Genomic DNA, 21109 nt, shown 5'->3' on the forward strand with positions numbered 1-21109 from the left:
ATACATAAGGCAAATGCTAACAGCCATAAAAGGGGACATCGACAGCAACACAATAATAGTAGGGGACTTTAACACCCCACTTACAACAATGGACAGATCATCCAAACAGAAAATAAGGACACACAAGCTTTAAATGACACATTAGACCATCTCGACTTAATTGATATTTATAGGACATTCCATCCAAAAACTACAGAATACACTTTCTTCTCAAGTGCACATGAACATTCTCCAGGATAGATCACATCTTGGGTCACAAATCAAGCCTCGGTAAATTCAAAAAAATTGAAATCGTATCAAGCATTTTCTCTGACCACAATGCCATGAGACTAGATATCAATTACAGGGAAAAAATCAGTAAAAAATACAACCACATGGAGACTAAACAATATGCTATTAAACAACCAAGAAATCACTAAAGAAATCAAAGAGGAAATCAAAAAATACCTAGAAACAAATGACAATGAAAACACAATAACCCAAAACTTCTGGGATGCAGCAAAAGCAGTCCTAAGAGGGAATTTTATAGCAATATGTCCTACCTCAAGAAACGAGAAAAATATCAAATAAACAACCTAGCCTTACACCTAAAACAACTGGAGAAAGAAGAACAAAAAAACCCCAAAGTAAGCAGAAGGAAAGAAATCATAAAGATCAGATCAGAAATAAATGAAAAAGAAAGGAAGGAAACAATAGCAAAGATCAATAAAACTAAAAGCTGGTTCTTTGAGAAGATAAACAAAATTGATAAACCATTAGCCAAACTTATCAGGAAAAAAAGGGAGACGATGCAAATCAACAGAATTAGCAATGAAAAAGGAGAAGTAATAACGGACACTGCAGAAATACAAAAGGTCATGAGAGAGAAATACAAGCAACTGTATGCCAATAAACTGGATAACCTGGAAGAACTGGATCAATTCTTAGAAAAGTACAATCTTCCAAAAGTGAACCAGGAAGAAATAGAACATATGAACAGACCAATCACAAGTACAGAAATTGAAACTGTGATTAAAAATCTCCCAACAAACAAAAGCCCAGGGCCAGATGGCTTCACAGGTGAATTCTATCAAACATTTTGAGAAGAGCTAACACCTATCCTTCTCAAACTCTTCCAAATTATAGCAGAAGGAGGAACACTCCCAAACTCATTCTACAAGGCCACCATCACCCTGATACCAAAACCAGGCAAAGATGTCACAAAAAAAGAACATTACAGGCCAATATCCCTGATGAATATAGATGCAAAAACCCTCAACAAAATACTAGCTAACAGAATCCAACAGCACATTAAAAAGATCATACACCATGATCAAGTGGGGTTTATCCCTGGAATGCAAGGATTCTTCAATATACGCAAATCAATCAATGTGATACACCATATTAACAAATTGAAAGATAAAAACCATACGATAATCTCAACAGACGCAGGAAAAGGTCTTGACAAAATTCAACATCCATTTATGATAAAAACTCTCCAGAAAATGGGCATAGAAGGAAATTACCTCAACATAATAAAAGCCATATATGAGAAACCAAGAGCCAACATTGTCCTAAATGGTGAAAAACTGAAAGCATTCCCTCTAAGGTCAGGAACAAGACAGGGGTGTCCACTCTCACCATTATTATTCAACATAGTTTTGGAAGTGTTAGCCACAGCAATCAGGGAAGAAAAAGAAATAAAACGAATCCAGATTGGAAAAGAAGTAAAATTGTCACTCTTCGCAGATGACATGATATTATACATAGAAAACCCTAAAGACTCTACCAGAAAACTGCTAGCACTAACCGATGAATTTAGTAAAGTAGCAGGATACAAAATTAATGCACAGAAATCTCTTGCATTCCTATACACTAACAATGAAAGAACAGAAAGAGAAATTAAGGAAACAATCCCATTCACCATTGCAACAAAAAGAATAAAATACCTAGGAATAAATCTGCCCAAGGAGGCAAAAGACCTGTATGCAGAAAACTATAAGACACTGATGAAAGAAATCAAAGACGATGCAAACAGATGGAGGGACATACCATGTTCTTGGATTGGAAGAATCAACATTGTGAAAATGACTATCTTACCCAAAGCAATTTACAGATTCAATGCAATCGCTATCAAATTACCAACAGCATTTTTCACAGAACTAGAACACAAAATTTTACGATTTGTATGGAAATGCAAAAGACCCCAAATAGCCAAAGCAATCTTGAGAAGGAAAGATGGAGTTGGTGGAATTAGGCTTCCTGACTTCAAACTATACTATATGGCCACAGTGATCAAGACAGTATGGTACTAGCACAAAAATAGAAAGGAAGATCAATGGAACAGGATAGAGAACTCAGAGATAAACCCAAGCACATATGGGCAGGTTATCTTTGACAAAGGAGGCAAGAATATACAATGGAAAAAAAGACAGCCTCTTCAATAAGTGGTGCTGGGAAAATTGGGCAGCAACATGTAAAAGAATGAAATTAGAACACTTCCTAACACCATACACAAAAAATAAAACTCAAAAATACATGTAAGGCCAGACACTGTAAAACTCCTAGAGGAAAACAGAGGCAGAACACTCTATGACATCCATCAAAGCAAGATCCTTTTTGACCCACCTCCTAGAATCATGGAAATAAAATCAAGAATAAACAAATGGGACTTCATGAAACTTAAAAGCTTTTGCACAGCGAAAGAATCCATAAACAAGACAAGAAGACAACCGTCAGAATGGGAGAAAATATTTGCCAACGAAGCAATGGACAAAGGATTAATCCCCAAAATATACAAGCAGCTCATACAGCTTAATACCAAAAAAGCAAATAACCCAATCCACAAATGGGCAGAAAACCTAAATAGACATTTCTCCAAAGACAACATACAGAAGGCCAACAAATACATGGAAAGATGTTCAACATCACTGATTATTAGAGAAATGCAGGTCAAAGCCACAAGGAGGTATCACCTCACACTGGTCAGAATGGCCATCATGAAAAAATCTAGAGACAATAAATGTTGGAGAGGGTGTGGAGAAAAGGGAACTCTCCTGCACTGTTGGTAGGATTGTAAGCTGGTACAACCACTATGGAAAACAGTTTGGAGGTTCCTTAAAAAACTACAAATAGAACTACCATATGACCCAGTAATCTCACTACTGGGCATATACCCAGAGAAAACCATGATCCAAAAAGAAACAAGTACCATAATGTTCACTGCAGCACTATTTACAATAGCCAGGACATGGAAACAACCTTGATGCCCATCAGCAGATGAATGGATAAAGAAGATGTGGCACATATATACAATGGAATATTACTCAGCCATAAAAAGGAATGAAATGGAGCTACATGTAATGAGGTGGACAGACCTAGAGTCTGTCATACAGAGTGAAGTAAGCCAGAAAGAGAAAAACAAATACTGTATGCTAACTCATATATACGGAATCCAAAACAAACAAAAAAGATGGTACTGATGAACCCAGTGACAGTCCAAGAATAAGGATGCAGATTCAGAGAATGGACTGGAGGACACAGGTTTGGGGGGGCAGGGGGCAAAGGGGAAGCTGGGACGAAGTGAGAAAGTAGCATAGACATATATACACTACCTACTGTAAAATAGATAGCTAGTGGGAAGCTGCTGTATAACAAAGGGAGATCAACTCAATGACGGCAGATGCCTTAGAGGGCCAGGACAGGGAGTGTGGGAGGGAGTCATAGGAGAGAGGGGATATGGGGATATATGTGTAAATACAGCTGATTCACTTTGGCGTACCTCAAAAGCTGGTACAAGAGTGTAAAGCAATTATATTCCAATAAAGAGCTTAAAAAATAAAAAAAAATTAAAAGGAAAAAAAAAAAAGATGGTGGGGAGAGCAGGCAAGAGATAAAAAGGAGCTGGAGAAGATACACCCCATACCGATTTCTCTCCTTCTACTCCTACTTTTTGGAGTTCCAATGAAGACCTGAGTTTCTAATTTTCTATAGCATTATAAGATGAGAAAACAAAACTCCTATACTAAGGAAAAACTTAACATAGTAATATGCACTTTAAAATAGGAGCACATCAAAAATTGTCAGGAATATACTTTATGAAACAGTAATACTGTTAAACCTACATAAAAACAAGATCTCTAGCAGTCTACACAGGAAAACTAAATAAGTAGGGCTAATTGTAACTTGCTTTAGTAATAAGAATTTCTGAAAAGCTACTTATAAAGAGCTATTTACAGAATTTTTTGAAAATTATATCAGTATAAATTTTACCAGATTACTATTAATATTTTAAGATATCCTACAGTAAATTTTTTAATGTTATAAATTCTTTTGAATGTTTGGATGTTTGCATTCTATATATAGATACATTCTAAAACCAACCAATCAACAAGTTATATGAAAAGTTATCCAATATATCACATGCCTATAAAGCATAACAGCACTAATCTAAAGCTTATTGTGGTGACAGAAGGTATTAAAAGCTCTATATATTCCTCTGATAATTCTAAAAGTTACGAGGTTGGTTTTATGCCCAGTTTACACACTATAACAATTTCAGAGTGCAACATTACATAGCTTGCTTGTAAGTAGTAAATCTGGAATTTGAACCTATTGTGGCTTTAAAACTTAAGCTCTTGACACTTCCTAGGTGGTGCAGTGGTTAAGAATCAGCCTGCCAATGGGTTCGAGTCCTGGGCCAGGAAGATCCGACATGCAACGGAGCAACTAAGCCCATGCGCCACAACTATTGAGCCTGTGCTCTAGAGCCCATGAGCCACAACTATTGAGCCCATGTGCCACAGCTACTGAAGCCCACACACCTAGAGCCCATGCTCCGCAACAAGGGAAGTCACCGCAACAAGGAGCCCGGGGAACCACAATGAAGAGTAGTCCATGCTCACCACAACTAGAGAAAGCCCGTAGGCAGCAACGAAGACCCAATAAATAAATAAATAAATTTATTTAAAAAAAAAAAAAAAACTCTTCACCACCACCCCCTAAACAATCCTTAATCTCCCTTAACTAATCTACTTCTCCATATCCAAACAAAGTACAATGTGACATCTAATAAGTAACAGAGTAAGTCCTGGAATCATCACACCAGAAAACTTCAAGGTTCATACAGAGTCCAAGAGCAAAATGCCTTTAAAAGTTATGTGATAAAAACACTTATTTTACAGATATTTTCTCTCAAAACCAAATGTTTCATAATTGTGAGTTTATCCTACGTTTCTTAAATTTTACATATTATGTGAAAAATATAATGAAAAAATACACAAAAAATATTTTAACCTTAATATATTATACCAAACAAAACTAAAAACAGACTTGCTGAAAGATTTTGAACAGGCTTCAAACATTTGAAACATTCTAGAACAAGTCAAATGGTTTCTGATAGACATGTTCTTTGTTCTTTATCCCTCATTACACCTCACACCTTCCCCTTCTATCTAGAAAAGTGTTAAGGTGACACTTAACTACTACATTAGTATAGTGGTTCTAAAGGGCCACTAAACCGTTAGCCAGAGACACAAACCATGAATTATTTGTCATACGTCACTACATTGTATAAATGGAATTAGCTGTAAGATATATTTTACATTTGTAAAAAGATAACACAAGATTTCTTAATTTTATCATGTGAAATTCTCCATGAATTTTTCTGCCATTACTATGAATTCACTAGAAATTAATAATGTAAACCTATTTTTAATATGGAAAATTAATTAGGAGCTATTTCTTAGCGGTTTGAATTCCAAAAGAAATTAAGTTAACTAGTATTTTAGGAAATGGAGAAACAAAGTATCTACTAGCAAGATAATTCCTCATATAGAGAAAACCTTCATATGGGAGTTTAGGAAAATTAGGTAGAGCAAGAAAAAAAATACTTTGGACCTCTTCTGTATATTAAGTATGACAATGAATTACCTCAAAATACTCATTTAATTACTAGGATGCACCTCTGAATCTTAAAGTTTATCTGCAGAAAAAAAGACAATTCTCACAATGTAAGGGAGATGTAAAAAGGATTACCTCAAAACAAATGCATTTCCTTTAAAGAAATATTCAAATTCATTAACCAAAACTAAAAGTTTAGAAATGCTGAGCGTGAATACTTTTAAAAACTGATAGTCATATTAAAAATAATAAAGAAACAATCTTCTAAAGGAAAAAACTAAACATACTTTTGAGTAACCTTACAGTTTAAAAAAAAAGGCCACTCAGGACATCTCATCACTGGCTACTGTTTATCTCCTAATACCATTAAGTTGAACATAGAACTACCTTCTCTGAGACAGGTAGGTTGCTGGGCTCCTCTGTATTTCTTGGCCGTTTTACAGAATCATATCCATACATCCTGTTTCTAAGAGCATGAAGCTGAACATCAGGCATGTGTTGGTGCTGAGGCCCCTGAGGGCCCAGGGAGAGGGGCCCACCATGCAGATTTTGAGTCATGCTAGCTGAAACACTGAGCACTGGCTCCACATTAGAATCTGTTTGAGAGACCTGTGGAGGAAGTACAACACCTGGAAGACTGATATACTGAGAGCTTTCCGGCTGACTCAATAACACTTCAGACATGATTTTATGCTCATTTCCAGGATGTACAAGAATACCACTGGTAGCATTTTCTAAATGTTTCCAATCCACTGTCCCAGAATGAAGAACTATAGGTTGTTGGAGCACAGTTTCCATTCTCTGTGATTTTTCAGTACTTGCTTGAAGAGAACATGGGTTTAATTGTGGAATACTGGTCTGTATTATTGAAGGCTGCCCAATCTGCTGAAATACTTGCTGAATTGGATGCTGAAGAATACCTGCTCTTCCAGAAGTCTGTGTCACCATAATTGGTACATTAACTTTATAAAGGTGACCTTAAACAGGAGAAAACAAAACTGTAAGTATAACAGAATCCTAATTTCCTTAAAAAAAAAAAATCTTATGCACAGGAGGCTGGGAGGAGATACATCAATATGTTAATGGTGGTTATCTCTAGGAATTTTTCTTTTATTTTTCAGATTTTTCATGTTTTCTACAATAAATATGTATTACTCTTATTTTAAAAAAATATATCTTGCTTTAACTCTAGCTTTTTCCCACTATTGCTTATATGGCACACTTTGAGAGACAAACAGGCCACCAAGATCTATTCCATGCACCTCTCCCATTGTTCAATAAATTACAGTGTTAACAACCCAAATTGGGATTTTAAGAAGCCTAATCTTGGAGAATGTATTTCATATACTTAAGGTATAAGATACCATATAACAACTGTAAGACAAGGCTATCCAAAAAAGTTTTAATAATTTCAGAAGTTATCAAATTTCCCCCCCTTTCTTTAAAATACTAAAAAGAAGAAACTTATTTTTTGAGCATTGAGTCAGGTGCTCAGCTTAGACTTTGTAATGACCAAAAAAATAGGTATGATTCTCTTTCAAATCAAGCAACAGTTCTCTGAAAAGCAGAGGTTACTTAATCTCCAAATTCCTCAAATATTCTTATACAATCTCCAATAAGAAAGAAGGCAAAGGTTAATAAATCTAACTGATTAGAGCTAGTAGGGACACGTGTCAAAATTCAGGTAACTGACTTGAATTAGAGAAAACCTATATAAAGCATCTTATACAACGTTGGAAAAGAGAACTAGAAATGAAATACAGGACAAGCTTAGTACCTGCCTTAGTAGTCAGGCTTAGTATCTTTTGCAGTAGATTGTTTCCATAACAATAATAACCACCATTTATTATTACTTTTAAGTAAGCCTTATTAAAAGTTCCTAGAACTTCAATAACTTGTGGTATACAGTTTATTTAAAATCATGAAAGTTAATATCCAGAAGTCAGTACCAATGCTAAACACAAAATATTTTTAGGCTATACTCTTACCAGATGCAGCCTGTAGTGTCACACCTGCTGGTACATGAATAGGATAACCAGGAAAAGTAAAGTTTGCACTGGAGTTTGAGGTGCCCTAGATATGAGAATTTTATATTAGAAAGTTAGAAAAGGACTCTGCTTGAACTTTTTTTCCCCAATCTCATAGACGATAAAAAAAATCTGATTAAAGTTAACAGGACAATAGTAGCCCTTAATATTTGGACTTTCTCAATAAAACAGCTTTTTAATATTTGATTAGGATCATCTCATTAAAAATAAAAGGAATTCTGTTCTATGGCTATTAGCAATGAAGTCAGTAAGACTTCATAAATAACATGAACATTGACTCATAAAACTCGCCCACAACATAGCTTTGCCTGGGCCACTGATCCTCACAATGTCAAATACAAAAACCAGAGTTGTTTATAGGAGTCCTCTCGTCCATAAGTTGATCACTAATGCTACTTTAAAGCAAATAACACAATAGTGTATAATTTTTATTTTGGAATAATTAAACCCTAGAGTTTTAAATTTTTTAATGCTAAATGAAAAGACAAAAAACGTGTTTGCCTGTTAGACCTGCAAAAATTTAAAAGATTGATAAATAAAACCCAGTGTTGGTAAGGATGTGATAAAAAATCAGTTCTCTCAGACCACTGTTTATATGAGTGTATATGGTACAATCCTTTCGGAGGGCAATTTTGTAATATATACCAAAATTGAAAACATGCATAATCTTTGACCCAGAAATTCTACTTCTAGGAATTTATTCTTATTAGCTGATTATCACACAAATACACCAAGACATATCTACAAGTATAATCAATGGAATGCTATATTAAAAAATACTAGCAATAATTTAAATGTCCATAAATAACAGATTAATTAAACTGTGATACATCCACTAAGGCTAATCAATATTTAACTGGCATTGAAAAGCATCCACCTATATTACTAAATTTAAAAAAAAATTACAGAAACAGTACAGAGAATGATTTTACTTTTATCCTGAAAATTAATGTAACTTTAATGAAAGAAGTCTAAATTCAAATACATCGTACAGATAAAACAGTTATCTTTGGGACATAATCCTGTAGGTCTCTATCACTTTTAACTTTATAAATTTGTTTGTTTTTATTCTTTAGAAGTATATTATTTCTTTAACAAGGAGAAAAGGTATTTCCAAGAATTTCAAAGGCAGAGATATTTCTTCACTGGTGTCACATCAAAAGCAGCACCATTCTTCTCAAAAATCCTGGTAAGGGGTACAGTTTTTGCTTGTTTTCAATGAAGAAACAGAAATAAATGGCCCACTAAAATTCTGTACCCTAGAAAGGTAGCTTAAAGGAAATGAAAAACAGTGGATATCATCTTTTACCTTCAAAGAAAGGTAAAAGAGAAAAAGGTCTATTTTCCTCCACCTGTAAACTACTTAATTTTCTATACATGTTTTAATTTTATCTTCTGCCCCTAAATCCTAAGGGGAAAAAATCTAACATCTATTATACAAAGGTAAAAAATAATCAAAATATTCCACTTAAATAAAAAGAAGAACTATGTTGTGCCTCAACTCCAGAAGAAAAAATCAGAAAAAAACACCATATCAAAATCATCTATTTAAGATCCATCAAATATATAACATTATACAGTGTATTAAAACTCCATACAATGTAACTTTAGAAATTTCCTAACCTTGTAGGTACAGTCTTGGCAGATGCTAACAACTGCTCTGGAAGATAGGAAAAGTTGGTAAGAAAATATTAATTCTGGAACTCCTGAATTTTTGAAACACCTATGTTACAGAAGCTATTTCTGTCTCCTTATCCCTTATCACATCCGTTCTCATTCAACTGGAGGATTACAAATTACATCTCTGCCCAGCCTTCTGCCACCATTCACTAAAACTGGGGCATCTCTTTTAAAATATATTTTAAATAAGCTACATACCAGTTCTGCTGTGGTAAAACTGGGAAGAGTTCTATCAGCAGGAATAACTAACGATGCTGTATAGAAAACAAACATTACACATTCATTAAAACTTACCAATTTAATAAAATTACTAAGTAAATCTTATTTTTTAAAAACATTTTCCATTACTAACATGTTCATCCATGATCAATTCTAAACTAATTCCAAGTGAGATAAAATATTTAATTACATCTTTTTCCAACAATTTTACATAAAGACTTACAACTAACCTATACTTTAAGTACCAAAAGGAAATATCATTGCAATGAAGTATACTATACTATAGAAATCCATAACAAAACCTAGGTTGTCTTTAGGAAGTCAATGTAGCACTAAACCTCCATTACAACTTTTCATAAGGGAGAAAAAGTAATATTTGTTAAAGTGGTATATTTCCAAAAAACTATATTTTGAGCAAAAAAATGTAACCCAACATAAACCATTCTAAATTTTATAGGTTCAAAAGAAATTTCAATTCATTCAATTCATGAAAAGTTATTTATAGTACTTTGACCAAGTCAGCAAACACAGCTATATAGTTTTGGGAATAAATGAATAAGAACATGTCTCCTGAAGTCTTTGCAGGACTTCAGGTAAACTGCAAAGAAAACTGTAAGAGAATAAATTCTTAGGAGAACACCAACCCAACCTGCATTAAACCTACAATCTCATTTATCTTTCCTTTATTATCACCAATTTTCTATGGTAACTATCCCTTCATTTATTGTACATCTAAAAGGTTGGCCAAATGGTTGTAAATATAATCATTTTTAAAAGTCTAAATATTACTCAGCCACGAAAAAGAACAAAATAATGTCATTTTCAGCAACATGGATGAACCTAGAGATTATCATAGTGAGTGAAGTCAGACAGAGAAACACAAATATCATATGATCTCACTTATGTGTGGAACCTAAAAAAATGGTACAAATGAACTTACAAAACAGAAACAGAGTCACAGATGTAGAAAACAAACTTATGGTTACCGGGGGCGGGGGGGGGGAAGGGAGGGATTAATTGGGAGATTGGGACTGGCATATACAGGCTACTATATACAAGATAGATAACTAATAAGGACGTACTGTATAGCACAGGGAACTCTTCTCAATACTCTGTAATGACCTATATGGGAAAAGAATCTAAAAAAGAGTGGATATATGTATATGTATAACCGATTCACTATGCTGTACACCTGAAACTAACACAATATTTTAAATCAACTATACTCCAATAAAAATTTTTTTAAAAAATAAGTCTAAAGAACAAATAGTTACTAGAAGGATCTCAGTTGACCAACGTAACCTTAAACCTTACCTCAAGGTTCATTTTACTACTTGAACCTGACTGTTAGAAGACCATTTTGTTTTTCTTTAATAAAAATAAAAACATTTTAGCGTGTTTATGCAGCACATATGTACTGAATGCAATGTTTTTTATGGTATTTTTTTCAAATACTGTATTAACAAAAACTGCCCCACGGATCCATTTCTGACACTAGAATGGCTCCATCACATACAACAAACAGCTCAGAAGAGCACTTTCTTTTTAACTAACCATTCTTCCCACGTTAAGACAGAAGTGAAGCTACAGAGATTGATGCTTAATGAAATACAAAATTATCTTTATCCTCTGTCATCTATGGCTTTGCTTATTAACAGGCATTCTCTTGGAAAGGCTAAATTAGAAAGAATTGGAGTGGCAGGAACACAATGGTATTAGTCTTAATTAGCTGAAGTGAGCAAAGCTGAGGCTGGTACAGCTTAAGCCATAGCCTGAGAGGAAACAAAAATCTGTTAACAAACTGTCTGAAGCAATTAAATGAATTTCTTGAGGAAAAATAGCAACAATTCTCCCCTTTTAAATACTCCGCAATAAATCCCAAAGGATAATTCTCTCTACTCATATAAATCAAACAGAGCTAAAAGAGAGTTTTAAGAGTTTCTTTACAGCCATCAAAAGAATTGAACTAGCAAAATTTTACAGTAAAGTTTCATGCATCTCCTACTTAATTTTGACGCTAAATTCACAAATGATATTCACCATTCACATATCTTCACAAACTATATACACCATTATATGTGCCTGAAACACACTTTTTAAAATACTCAAGATAGTTTCAATAACCAATTAAGTTTTAACTGAATACATTTTTACTTAAAGCGTCAGAATTTTGGTCTTCATGTATATATTCTAGAAATAGCAAATTTCACAAACAATAAGATTTAGAATAAAGAATTTAATCCGACAAATATAATTTAAAGAATTTTGTAAAAAGATAATATAGCATAACATTCACATTTATAAGTGTATTTTCCCCTACACACCAAAAAGTCTTTGATACATTAAGGCAGTTAATAATTTAACAATTTTTGGTCCCACTTTGAACCATTCCAAACTGTAATATCTAAGTCACATCATTCAAGAGGTGCAAAAACTGGTAAATTTCTTCTTTCTGACTACCCTGGCTATCTCTGACGACCAAACTGAATAGTCTAACTCAAATCACCTCAAGAAACAACAGCATTGCTGAAATTTTCAACAGATCCAAGTTCAAGAACAATTGGACATACAGTTTGTACCTGAAGTTTAAGAGTTTTAATGTTCAAAGATGAAAGCCAAGAAGTCTCTCAATGTTCCTGGTTCTTCCCTGTCTTCCTCCCACAATGACTGATGCTTTCATCAAAAAGACTATGTGACATGAAGACCAAACAGCATAAGGTGATTTGAATTGCCCTAGAAATAAAGCAATCATAGACAAAGTGACTACATGTCCCAGTGTGCTCAGGACAGTCCTAGTTTACACCTGTTATTCTGAGGTTATTATTAATAGAATCCTATTTCTCTCTCAAAAGTGGATTATAAGCAAAAGACCTAGACTAGCCAACATGATATTCAAGGAGAAAAAGTTGAACTACTAACACTACCCAACTTCAAGACTTAAAAGCTATAAGCTTTATATTACTATAAAGCTACAGTAATCAAGACAGTGTAATATGGTTTAAAAAAAAGACAAATAGATCAATGGAACAGAATAGAGTGCCCAGAAATAGACCTCTATAAATATAATCAAATGATCTTTGACAAAGGAGCATAAGCAGCATGATGGAGCAAAGATAACTTCTTCAACAAACAGTTCTGGAACAACTGAACATCCAAGGCAAAAAAAATGAACCCAGACACAGACCTCACACCCTTCACAAAAATTAACTCAAAACAGATCATACACCTAAATGTAAAATGCAAAACTATAAAACTCCTAGAAAATAACATAAGAGAAAATCTAGATGACTTGAGTATAGCAATGACTTTTTTGATACCACACTGAAGGCACAATCCATGAAAGAAATAATTGATAAGATGGACTTGATTAAAATTAAAAACTGCTTTGCAAAAGACAATGTCAGGAGAATGAGAAGACAAGCCATAGTTTGGAGAAAATATTTGCAAAAGACATACCTGATAAGCGACTGTTATCCAAAATACACAAAAAACTCTCAAAACTTAATAAGAAACCAAACAACCCAATTAAAAAAAAAAAATGGGCCAAAGGCCTACAGACACTTCACCAAAGAAGATATATAAATGGAAAATAAGCATATAAAAAAAAGATGCTCCACATCATATGTCATCAGGGAAATGTAAATTAAAACAACCAGATACCACTACATCCCTATTTGAATGGATAAAATCCAGAACACTGATAACATCAATAAGCTGGCAAGTATGCAGAGCTACAAACTCCCATTCATTGCTGGGGAATGTAAAATGGTTCAGCCACTTTGGAAGACAGTTTGACAGTTTCTTACCAAAGTACACATACTCTTAGCATATGATCCAGCAATCACACTCCCTGGTATTCACCTAAAGAAGTTGAAAACTTATTTCTACACAAAAACCTGCACACAAATGTTTATAGTACTTTTATTCATAACTGCCCAAACCTGGCAGCAACCAAGATGTCATTCTTCAGTAGATGAATGGATAAACTATGGCACCTCCAGACAATGGAATATTATTTAGTGCTGAAAAGAAAGGAGCTATCAAGCCATGAAAAAGGCATGGAAGAACATGAAAATTATATTACTAACTGAAAGAAGCTAATCTGAAAAGGCTGTATACTATAGTATTCCAACTATATGACATTCTGGAAAAGGCAAAACTATGGAGATAGTAAAAAGATCAGTGGTTGCCAGGGATTGGTGTGAGGGGAACAGATGAAGAGGAGCACAGAAGATATTTGGGGCAAGGGAAATACTCTGTGTGAAACTATTACAATGGATTCAAGTCATTATAAATTCGCCCAACACCACTGAATGTACAACACCAAAAGTGATAATGTAAACTATGAACTTTGGGTGTTTAAGATGTGTCAATGCAGGTTCAGCAATTGTAGCAAATGTACACTCGGGTGGGGGATGTTGATAACTGGAGAGGCTATGCCTGAGTGGGAGCAAGGTGTATATGGGAAATCTCTGTACCCTCTCTAAACTTTGCTGTGAACCTAAACATGTTCTAAAACATTAAGCATTTTTTAAAAGTATATAAAATTTAAATTTATATACAAATTATATATACTAGAATATAAGAATAGAACAGCAGTTCTCAAAGTTTAATGTACAAACCCCTGGGGTCCCTAAGATACTTTCAGGGTGCTCATAAAGTCAAAACTATTTTTATAGTATCAAAATATATGCCTTTTTCATTTCTCACTAAATATTGGGGGGAAGGGGGTGCTGACACTTGCACTGAGAGCACAAAGCCATGATGAATAAAACTGAAGGCACCTGCACATGAATCAAGCCTGTAAGTACCAAACCTTACTACTGCTGACTGTATTTATTCCCCATTGCTATTTACTCACAATTAAAATAAACAAAACCAGCAACAACAAAACTGTTTCACTTAAGTAATTCCTTAATGTGACCATAAAGAATTATTTTTACTAAATTTCAACCCTCAACTATACTTCCTTTCAATATTCTGTGTGAGGAAATGGGAAGAACATATAAAGCATTTCTGTGACATAGAGAAGTACACAGAAGTACGAGGAAATGCAATGGTGCTATTGTCTTAAGTTGGGAGCTGATCTAGCTAACTTCTTTTTTCCAGAAACGCTATTTTTACTTGAAAAAAAAAAACTGACAGAAATTATGGTTCTTCAGATTTGGGTATTTGGCAGTTTTTTGAAAATGAACTGAGTGTTCCCGTCAAGGAAAACAAACTGACAGTATTTGTTTGGCAATGATAAAATTCAAGCTTTCAAGCAAAAATTAGAATTTTGGAAACTATATCCACTACAGCGAGCTTCATTCCTTTCCAATACTTAAACACTTTTTTGATGAGATGTGTGGAGACATATGATTCTTTATCCTATATAGTGAACAATGTGTCAAATATATAACTTAACAAACCAATATCTTCCAAGTCACCAAGGTATGTTACAAAATTACACAAGGGTTAGAGAGTCATTCAAAGTGCAATATACACCAGTGAACTTTAACAACACAAAAAGTCCACTGATATGGTTTCAGGTTTCACTTTGCAGCTAACCTTTCAGAAACTGCCACTTGTTGAGTTTTAGTGTAGTACCAAATTACCTGAAAAAGCTATTAAAAAAAAGTCCTCCTTTTCCAATTATCTATTTGTAGAAGATTAGATTTTCTTCTTATACTTTAGCCAAAACTACATATCACAACAGATTCAATTTAGAAACAGATACAAGAATCTAGCTGTCTTGTATTAAGGCAGACATTAACTAGAATTGCAGAAAAGTAAAACAATACCAGTTTCCTCATTAAATATTTTTTGTTCTGGAAAACAGTTATTTTTAACAAATATATATTAACATACAATCAATTATTTAAATTAATAAATCAACATTTTAAAAATTTCTCTGCTTTAATTTCTAATATGGTAAATAGATACTTACAACCCTCATAAAAGGAAGTACTTTGAGGTTCTCAATATTTAAGTGTAAAGGGGTCCTGAGACCAAAAAAAAAAAGTTGACAACTGAAGATACAGCAAATTATTAAACAAATGGATAATAGTCAAAGAAAATACAACAGGGCAAACAAATTTTAAAGGTGGAACTGACAAAGGCAAATGAGTTATTCCATTGTAGATTTAATTTGAACTTGTTATCAAGAGATAAAAAGGTTGTAGAATAAGTTTAGGCTATCAGTCAGGTTTTTAAAAGCGTACAATAAGAATATATAATTAAAAAGTATTTCAATTTTATGAGGCTATTGACTTCGAGAATCCTATTGTAGAGTACCTAGAAATAAAGAGGCATAGGAATAAGGCCTATAATGCAGTTTTACAGGACACGTGTGCTTCCTCTTCATTTCCTTATGAATGATGCAGAAGAGAATAAGAAGAAAGACTGTCTTGTTTAAATGTAATTATTTCTATTATTCTAACCCCTAAGATAGAACTAGAATGAAGTGCTGAGTGGAAGTCAGCTAGACATATTAGTTGCAAGACTATTTTGTGCTTTAAATCACTGGTAATATTACCATCTTGCGGCAAAATCAAGTACTACAATTTTGAATGAAAAGAACCTGAGAAGCGTTCCAGCTAGTCTTTTTTCAAGAACAATGCTTTTGATAAAAGACACTCAAGTATTTTACCCCTCCACATTCACCACCCTCCAAGCCACTCCTAAGGGAAAAAAAATCTTTAAAGTTCTTTAATGAAAAAAAAATTACAAGAATGTTATTTAGAGAAATAAAAGAGATGCCCTAACAAAACAGTAAAGTTAAAAATGAAAGCACAGCCAAAAACCCAACAATTGATGGAATTCAATGTGTCAACTTAATAATTAAAATTGCCATGGCTAATTCTTAAAGAGCAATGTTACACATTTTAAGCACAGCATTAGATAGAAGTTATGTTTGATAACAACATTCATTGTTAATTTCATTTTTATAAGTGCTGCCACACTTAAATTCTCTCATTTTGTAACAGAGGGGGTACTAGCCTCCCTCCTATCGATATTTTCCCCTCACCTTGACCGGCATGTTTTTCATGTGAATTTTCCCAATTATGCCATGAACAATCTAGTTTTTACTGACAATCTAATCCAAAACCTACTCTTAACCTCTTGCACACATTAATCTACTGAATTTCAGCTAAGTCCAATAAAACCTACTTGTGTGTATGTGTGTCTGTGTCTGGGCAACTCTGTATCTGGGTGTGTCTGCCTGAGTCTGGATGTGTCTGTTGGCATGTGCCTCTGTGTCTGTTAGTGCCTCTCTCTGTACCTGCGTCTCTGTGCATCAACATGTAGATGTATACACATACACACATCAGGGTAGCATAAGGATGATAAGAATCAGAGAAGAAAAAAAGAAAGAAAGGCTAGAAAGATAATAATAGTTCTATCTTGTAGGAGCTAGTCTTTTCCAGTTTAAATTGATAGACATAATATGCACAAATATTTCCCTTAAAAGCAGAGGTCTAGATTCAGTAACTCCAAGATTAAAGACAATATACATATGGTCCGTTTCTATATCCAAAACATTTTACATCCAAAACTGTGAAGTAGCCTGAATGACCTCCATATTTCTGTTTATGCTCCATTTTGCTTCCAATTCAATGACAGATTTACAATACATACAGATAGCAAGAGAAAGAAGGCACAAGCTTGCAAGCACCCATCTTTCCCTCTGTTTCTGCACCAACAGTGGCTGGATTACTCCTTGACTAGAGGTAATCAAATCCTCTGAAATAACCAAAGGGTACTCCCAATAGCCCACAAACTATATAATTTGTTCCTCTGAAGTAAAGCTTTGTCACCTTTGTGGACTATAATATTTTTTAAAGTAGTTTAAATAACCTAATTTTCTTGTCAATAATTACACGGCAGTGATGACTTCTCCCGTACTCATTTCATAGCAATGACTTTGAAGTCCAAGCCCTCTCACCTTCCGAACATTACCCTAATTCAAAACCAACACCAAATGAGAATTTGTTCTGAAGATGTATATAGTACTAATTTATTAACTGTATCCAACCTGTTGATGATTGCAATGTTTGGTGCAAGGTGTGTGGCAACTGAAGGGTGAACAGAGGTGAATGGATGCTATTCCTGAAGAAGTCTTCTGTTGCTTTAGACTGCAAAAGCTTTGTTTCCCAGAGCTGGAGAGAAAAACAAAAATGTTTGCTCTAAAAAAAAAAAATTAGGATATTTACTCCTTTTTTTTTTTTTTTTTTACTTTTAAATTAAATTGTCAACTGAAGGCACAATAAATGGGTATTAAACCATAATTAAGGGGGTTGAATTAAAATGTATTCATCTTTTAAGCTGAAAAAACAAAAGACAGAAAAACCTTTACTGTCTACAAACCTGCTTCAAGTCTTTTAACACTTGTTCCTCTATACCTTCTTCAGCAAATAGATCCCGCACTCCTTCAATTACATCTTCAATTACAGATCTGTAGAGTTTAGGCTATATAAAAGCAATGGTTAAAGTTTCAAATTCTCAAGTTTGAGTGTATCCAGCCTTTAAAAACATGCAGTGTACACTTTCTAATTTTATATTTAAAGAAGCACCACCATAAGGATTTTCACTAAGCGCATCCTATTCCCAGTATAGTCTTAGCTTTCCATAAATTGTGTTAACTTCAGACCCATAGTCTCAGCCTATCTATAAGGCTGAATCACAATACTACAAGAAAATATGAGATAATAATCTCATCAAGATGTATGGTTACTTTTATGTTCCTTGGCTTTTGTGTCAGTACTTGACTTCCCCACTCCTTTTTAAAAAGGAAATTAATTTAAGACAGGTGGAAATGAACCTTTTGTTTTCCACTTACCTTTCTCTCAAAGGGACCAGCAGAGCTTTTTTAGAGTTTACTATATTATATCCACAAATGTAAATAAATTCCAAGCCATAAGTTTAGGGCAAGCATCTACAATAGAGTCACCAAAATCTGTCCCACTTCCAAAATACACACAGTCCAAAAAGATATTCTGAACCATGGTCAAGTAAAAAGTACAACTGCACCAAAAAGGATTTCCTAAGAGAAGCTAAGGAGGACATAAATGAACCCTACCCTTCCACAATCTGCATATTGCAGAGACTAAGCAACATCCTAAAAGCAGATCTTTACCAGATTAAAAATTGGTCAATATCAATAGAAAAATAAACTCAGTCCTTCAAATCTATGTAAATTGCGCTCCACTCCCACCCTAGTGCAGAATGGCAATGCTGGCGAATTCCCTGGCAAGCCAGCGGTTAGGACTCTGTACTTTCACTACTGGGGGCCCAGGTTCAATCCCTGGTGGGGGAATCAAGATCCCACAAGCCACGTGGAGCGGCCAAAGAAAATAAAAATAAATAAAATTAAAAATTGCAAAAAAAAAAAGAACAGCAATGCTAAGTGTACTGACAATACTGACCTAGTGGAAGTTCTACTCATAAGAAATAACAAAATAGGAATTTAGTTAAATTGCTCTTATTTCAAATTGCTTAATCAGGCCAAATTGAAAATTCTGTCATTCTAGGATTGCTTTTTCATACTACTCAGTAAATAATCTAAATACTCCTGTTCATGCCAGGAGTAGTTAGGTTTTAAACTTATCCTTCTGAAGACCCAGAGTAAGCCTGTGAATAAACCAATCAGTAATATTTAAATAATATGTTATTCACAAGCATAGCCAATATGACTAAGTGCCCTAGATTAGCTGTTTCTTCTGAAACAGTTTACCCTGAAAAAGGAGTACTAAATTGATGCTTCAGTGTTAGTCCCAGCTAGTGTGAGCACATTTAAAGCTAGAGGTAAAAACTGCTAGGGATAAAAACATCCTTTAAGATCTACCCTCAGAGTGTAACAGCACCCATCAAAAACAACCCATTAGAACACAATTTCTCAAAAGCAACGTAGGACTGGAACATACTTTCCCTTCTAGGACTACAGTTAGACTTTATATTGCTTTCCTGTTACCTTCATTAGTACATGTATAGTCCACTATGTCCAGGAAATCCCATCTTAACCTATTTTCTATTTAAAAGAAAACACACACTCCTTGCAGCTTCACCATCGAATAAAATGTTATACACAGTAAGCTTATATTCCACCATAATTATTTCACATATCTTAAAACACTAACATCAGAAAATGGATACACATTAAAATAATAACTTGTCTCTAGAAATGAACCATTTTATGCTGCGTATGTATGGGTGGAACCCATAAAATAACACAGATCTGGACAAGCACATTGCCTTTCACCAAACGTGAAGTCTGTTGAACTGAAAATAAACGTGACTTCTGGACTTCTTTTTAATTCAGCTTTTTAAGATGGGGAGAGGGTCTCATAAGGCCATGTAGCCTTGTTAATTCTCACGTGAGGTTTATGTACTCCTTAACCGCAGGAAGGCAATGTCTGTGTTTATCAATTCCAATTGTACACTTAAACATTAAGATGCATAAGGGTGGGGAAATAGAGGGGTGGGGGAGAACTCTAAAAATATGTGGCGGGGTAACGTAAAGTATCACATTACCTGGTATTTTAGGTAAATAATATAGCTTTGAAGCAACAGTGGTCACACTAAAATTAAGAACTACCATTAGAGTACAACGGAACTCAGTAATTCTCAACACATAAGAAACGGGGAGGGTTAAGGTGCGTTCCATCTCTAACCACCTTCTCAAACCCTCACTCTAGAGGACCTCAGTGTGGATAAGGAGTGACAAGAAGAGGAACACCTGTTCTTCTGGTGGGGCCAAGTCCAGCTGCCCATTGAGCTACTGGCCCTCATCCGCTTCCTCCAACACGGAGGCGAAGGACGGCCGCAGTGCCTAAGGGAGAGGGCTCCTGAGAGTGTGTAGAGGGCCAGGAGGGGGGAAAAGGGTGTGCGGAGCTCCGCTGCCGTGAGCACCGGGCCTAGCTTCCACTCCACGGAGCGGAGGCCGAGAGGCCAGGCTGGCAGTCCTTACCACCGGGTTACCGCGGTCCATAGCAGCACCTCCAGCCCCTCTGCCCTCTTGCCAGGGCGGCACGCGGCGCGCCTCCGTGCGTGCTTTAAACGTGGGCGCACGTTGCCCGCCCGGCTACGTCAGGGCACTGGGGGCGGGGTGGGGCGGGGCGGGGCGGGGTGGGGCGGGGCGGGGCGGGGTGGGGCGGGGCGGGGCGAAGAGGAAGGCTAATGACTCGACCAGGGGTAGCTGGAGTCGCGGTGCGCAGGCAGGGGACAGGTTGGCCTGCAGGAGCAAAGAGACCAGATAAAATGGGGTGGTGAAGTCCAGTGAAACCAGCTTTGGGCTGTCCACA

At 35.2% G+C, this 21109-nt stretch overlaps 1 protein-coding gene across 1 annotated transcript in view; it reads right to left on the bottom strand.

Moving 5' to 3' along the window:
• The window catches only part of GTF2A1L (general transcription factor IIA subunit 1 like), a 47620-nt gene extending 26743 nt beyond the window's left edge, over nucleotides 1-20877 (bottom strand). Inside the window, exons 1-6 of the mRNA XM_057742841.1 lie at nucleotides 20776-20877; nucleotides 18177-18278; nucleotides 17845-17968; nucleotides 9807-9862; nucleotides 7869-7953; nucleotides 6268-6857 (exon numbers count right to left, since the gene is read on the bottom strand). Of these exons, the coding sequence (XP_057598824.1) occupies nucleotides 6268-6857; nucleotides 7869-7953; nucleotides 9807-9862; nucleotides 17845-17968; nucleotides 18177-18278; nucleotides 20776-20796 (978 nt within the window). The 5' untranslated portion in view covers nucleotides 20797-20877. The remainder of the gene's footprint in view (nucleotides 1-6267; nucleotides 6858-7868; nucleotides 7954-9806; nucleotides 9863-17844; nucleotides 17969-18176; nucleotides 18279-20775) is intronic.
• Between the last annotated feature and the right edge of the window lie 232 nt (nucleotides 20878-21109).

This window comes from Hippopotamus amphibius, chromosome 7, assembly GCF_030028045.1.
Source record: "Hippopotamus amphibius kiboko isolate mHipAmp2 chromosome 7, mHipAmp2.hap2, whole genome shotgun sequence".
In the NCBI taxonomy this organism is placed as follows: domain Eukaryota; kingdom Metazoa; phylum Chordata; class Mammalia; order Artiodactyla; family Hippopotamidae; genus Hippopotamus; species Hippopotamus amphibius.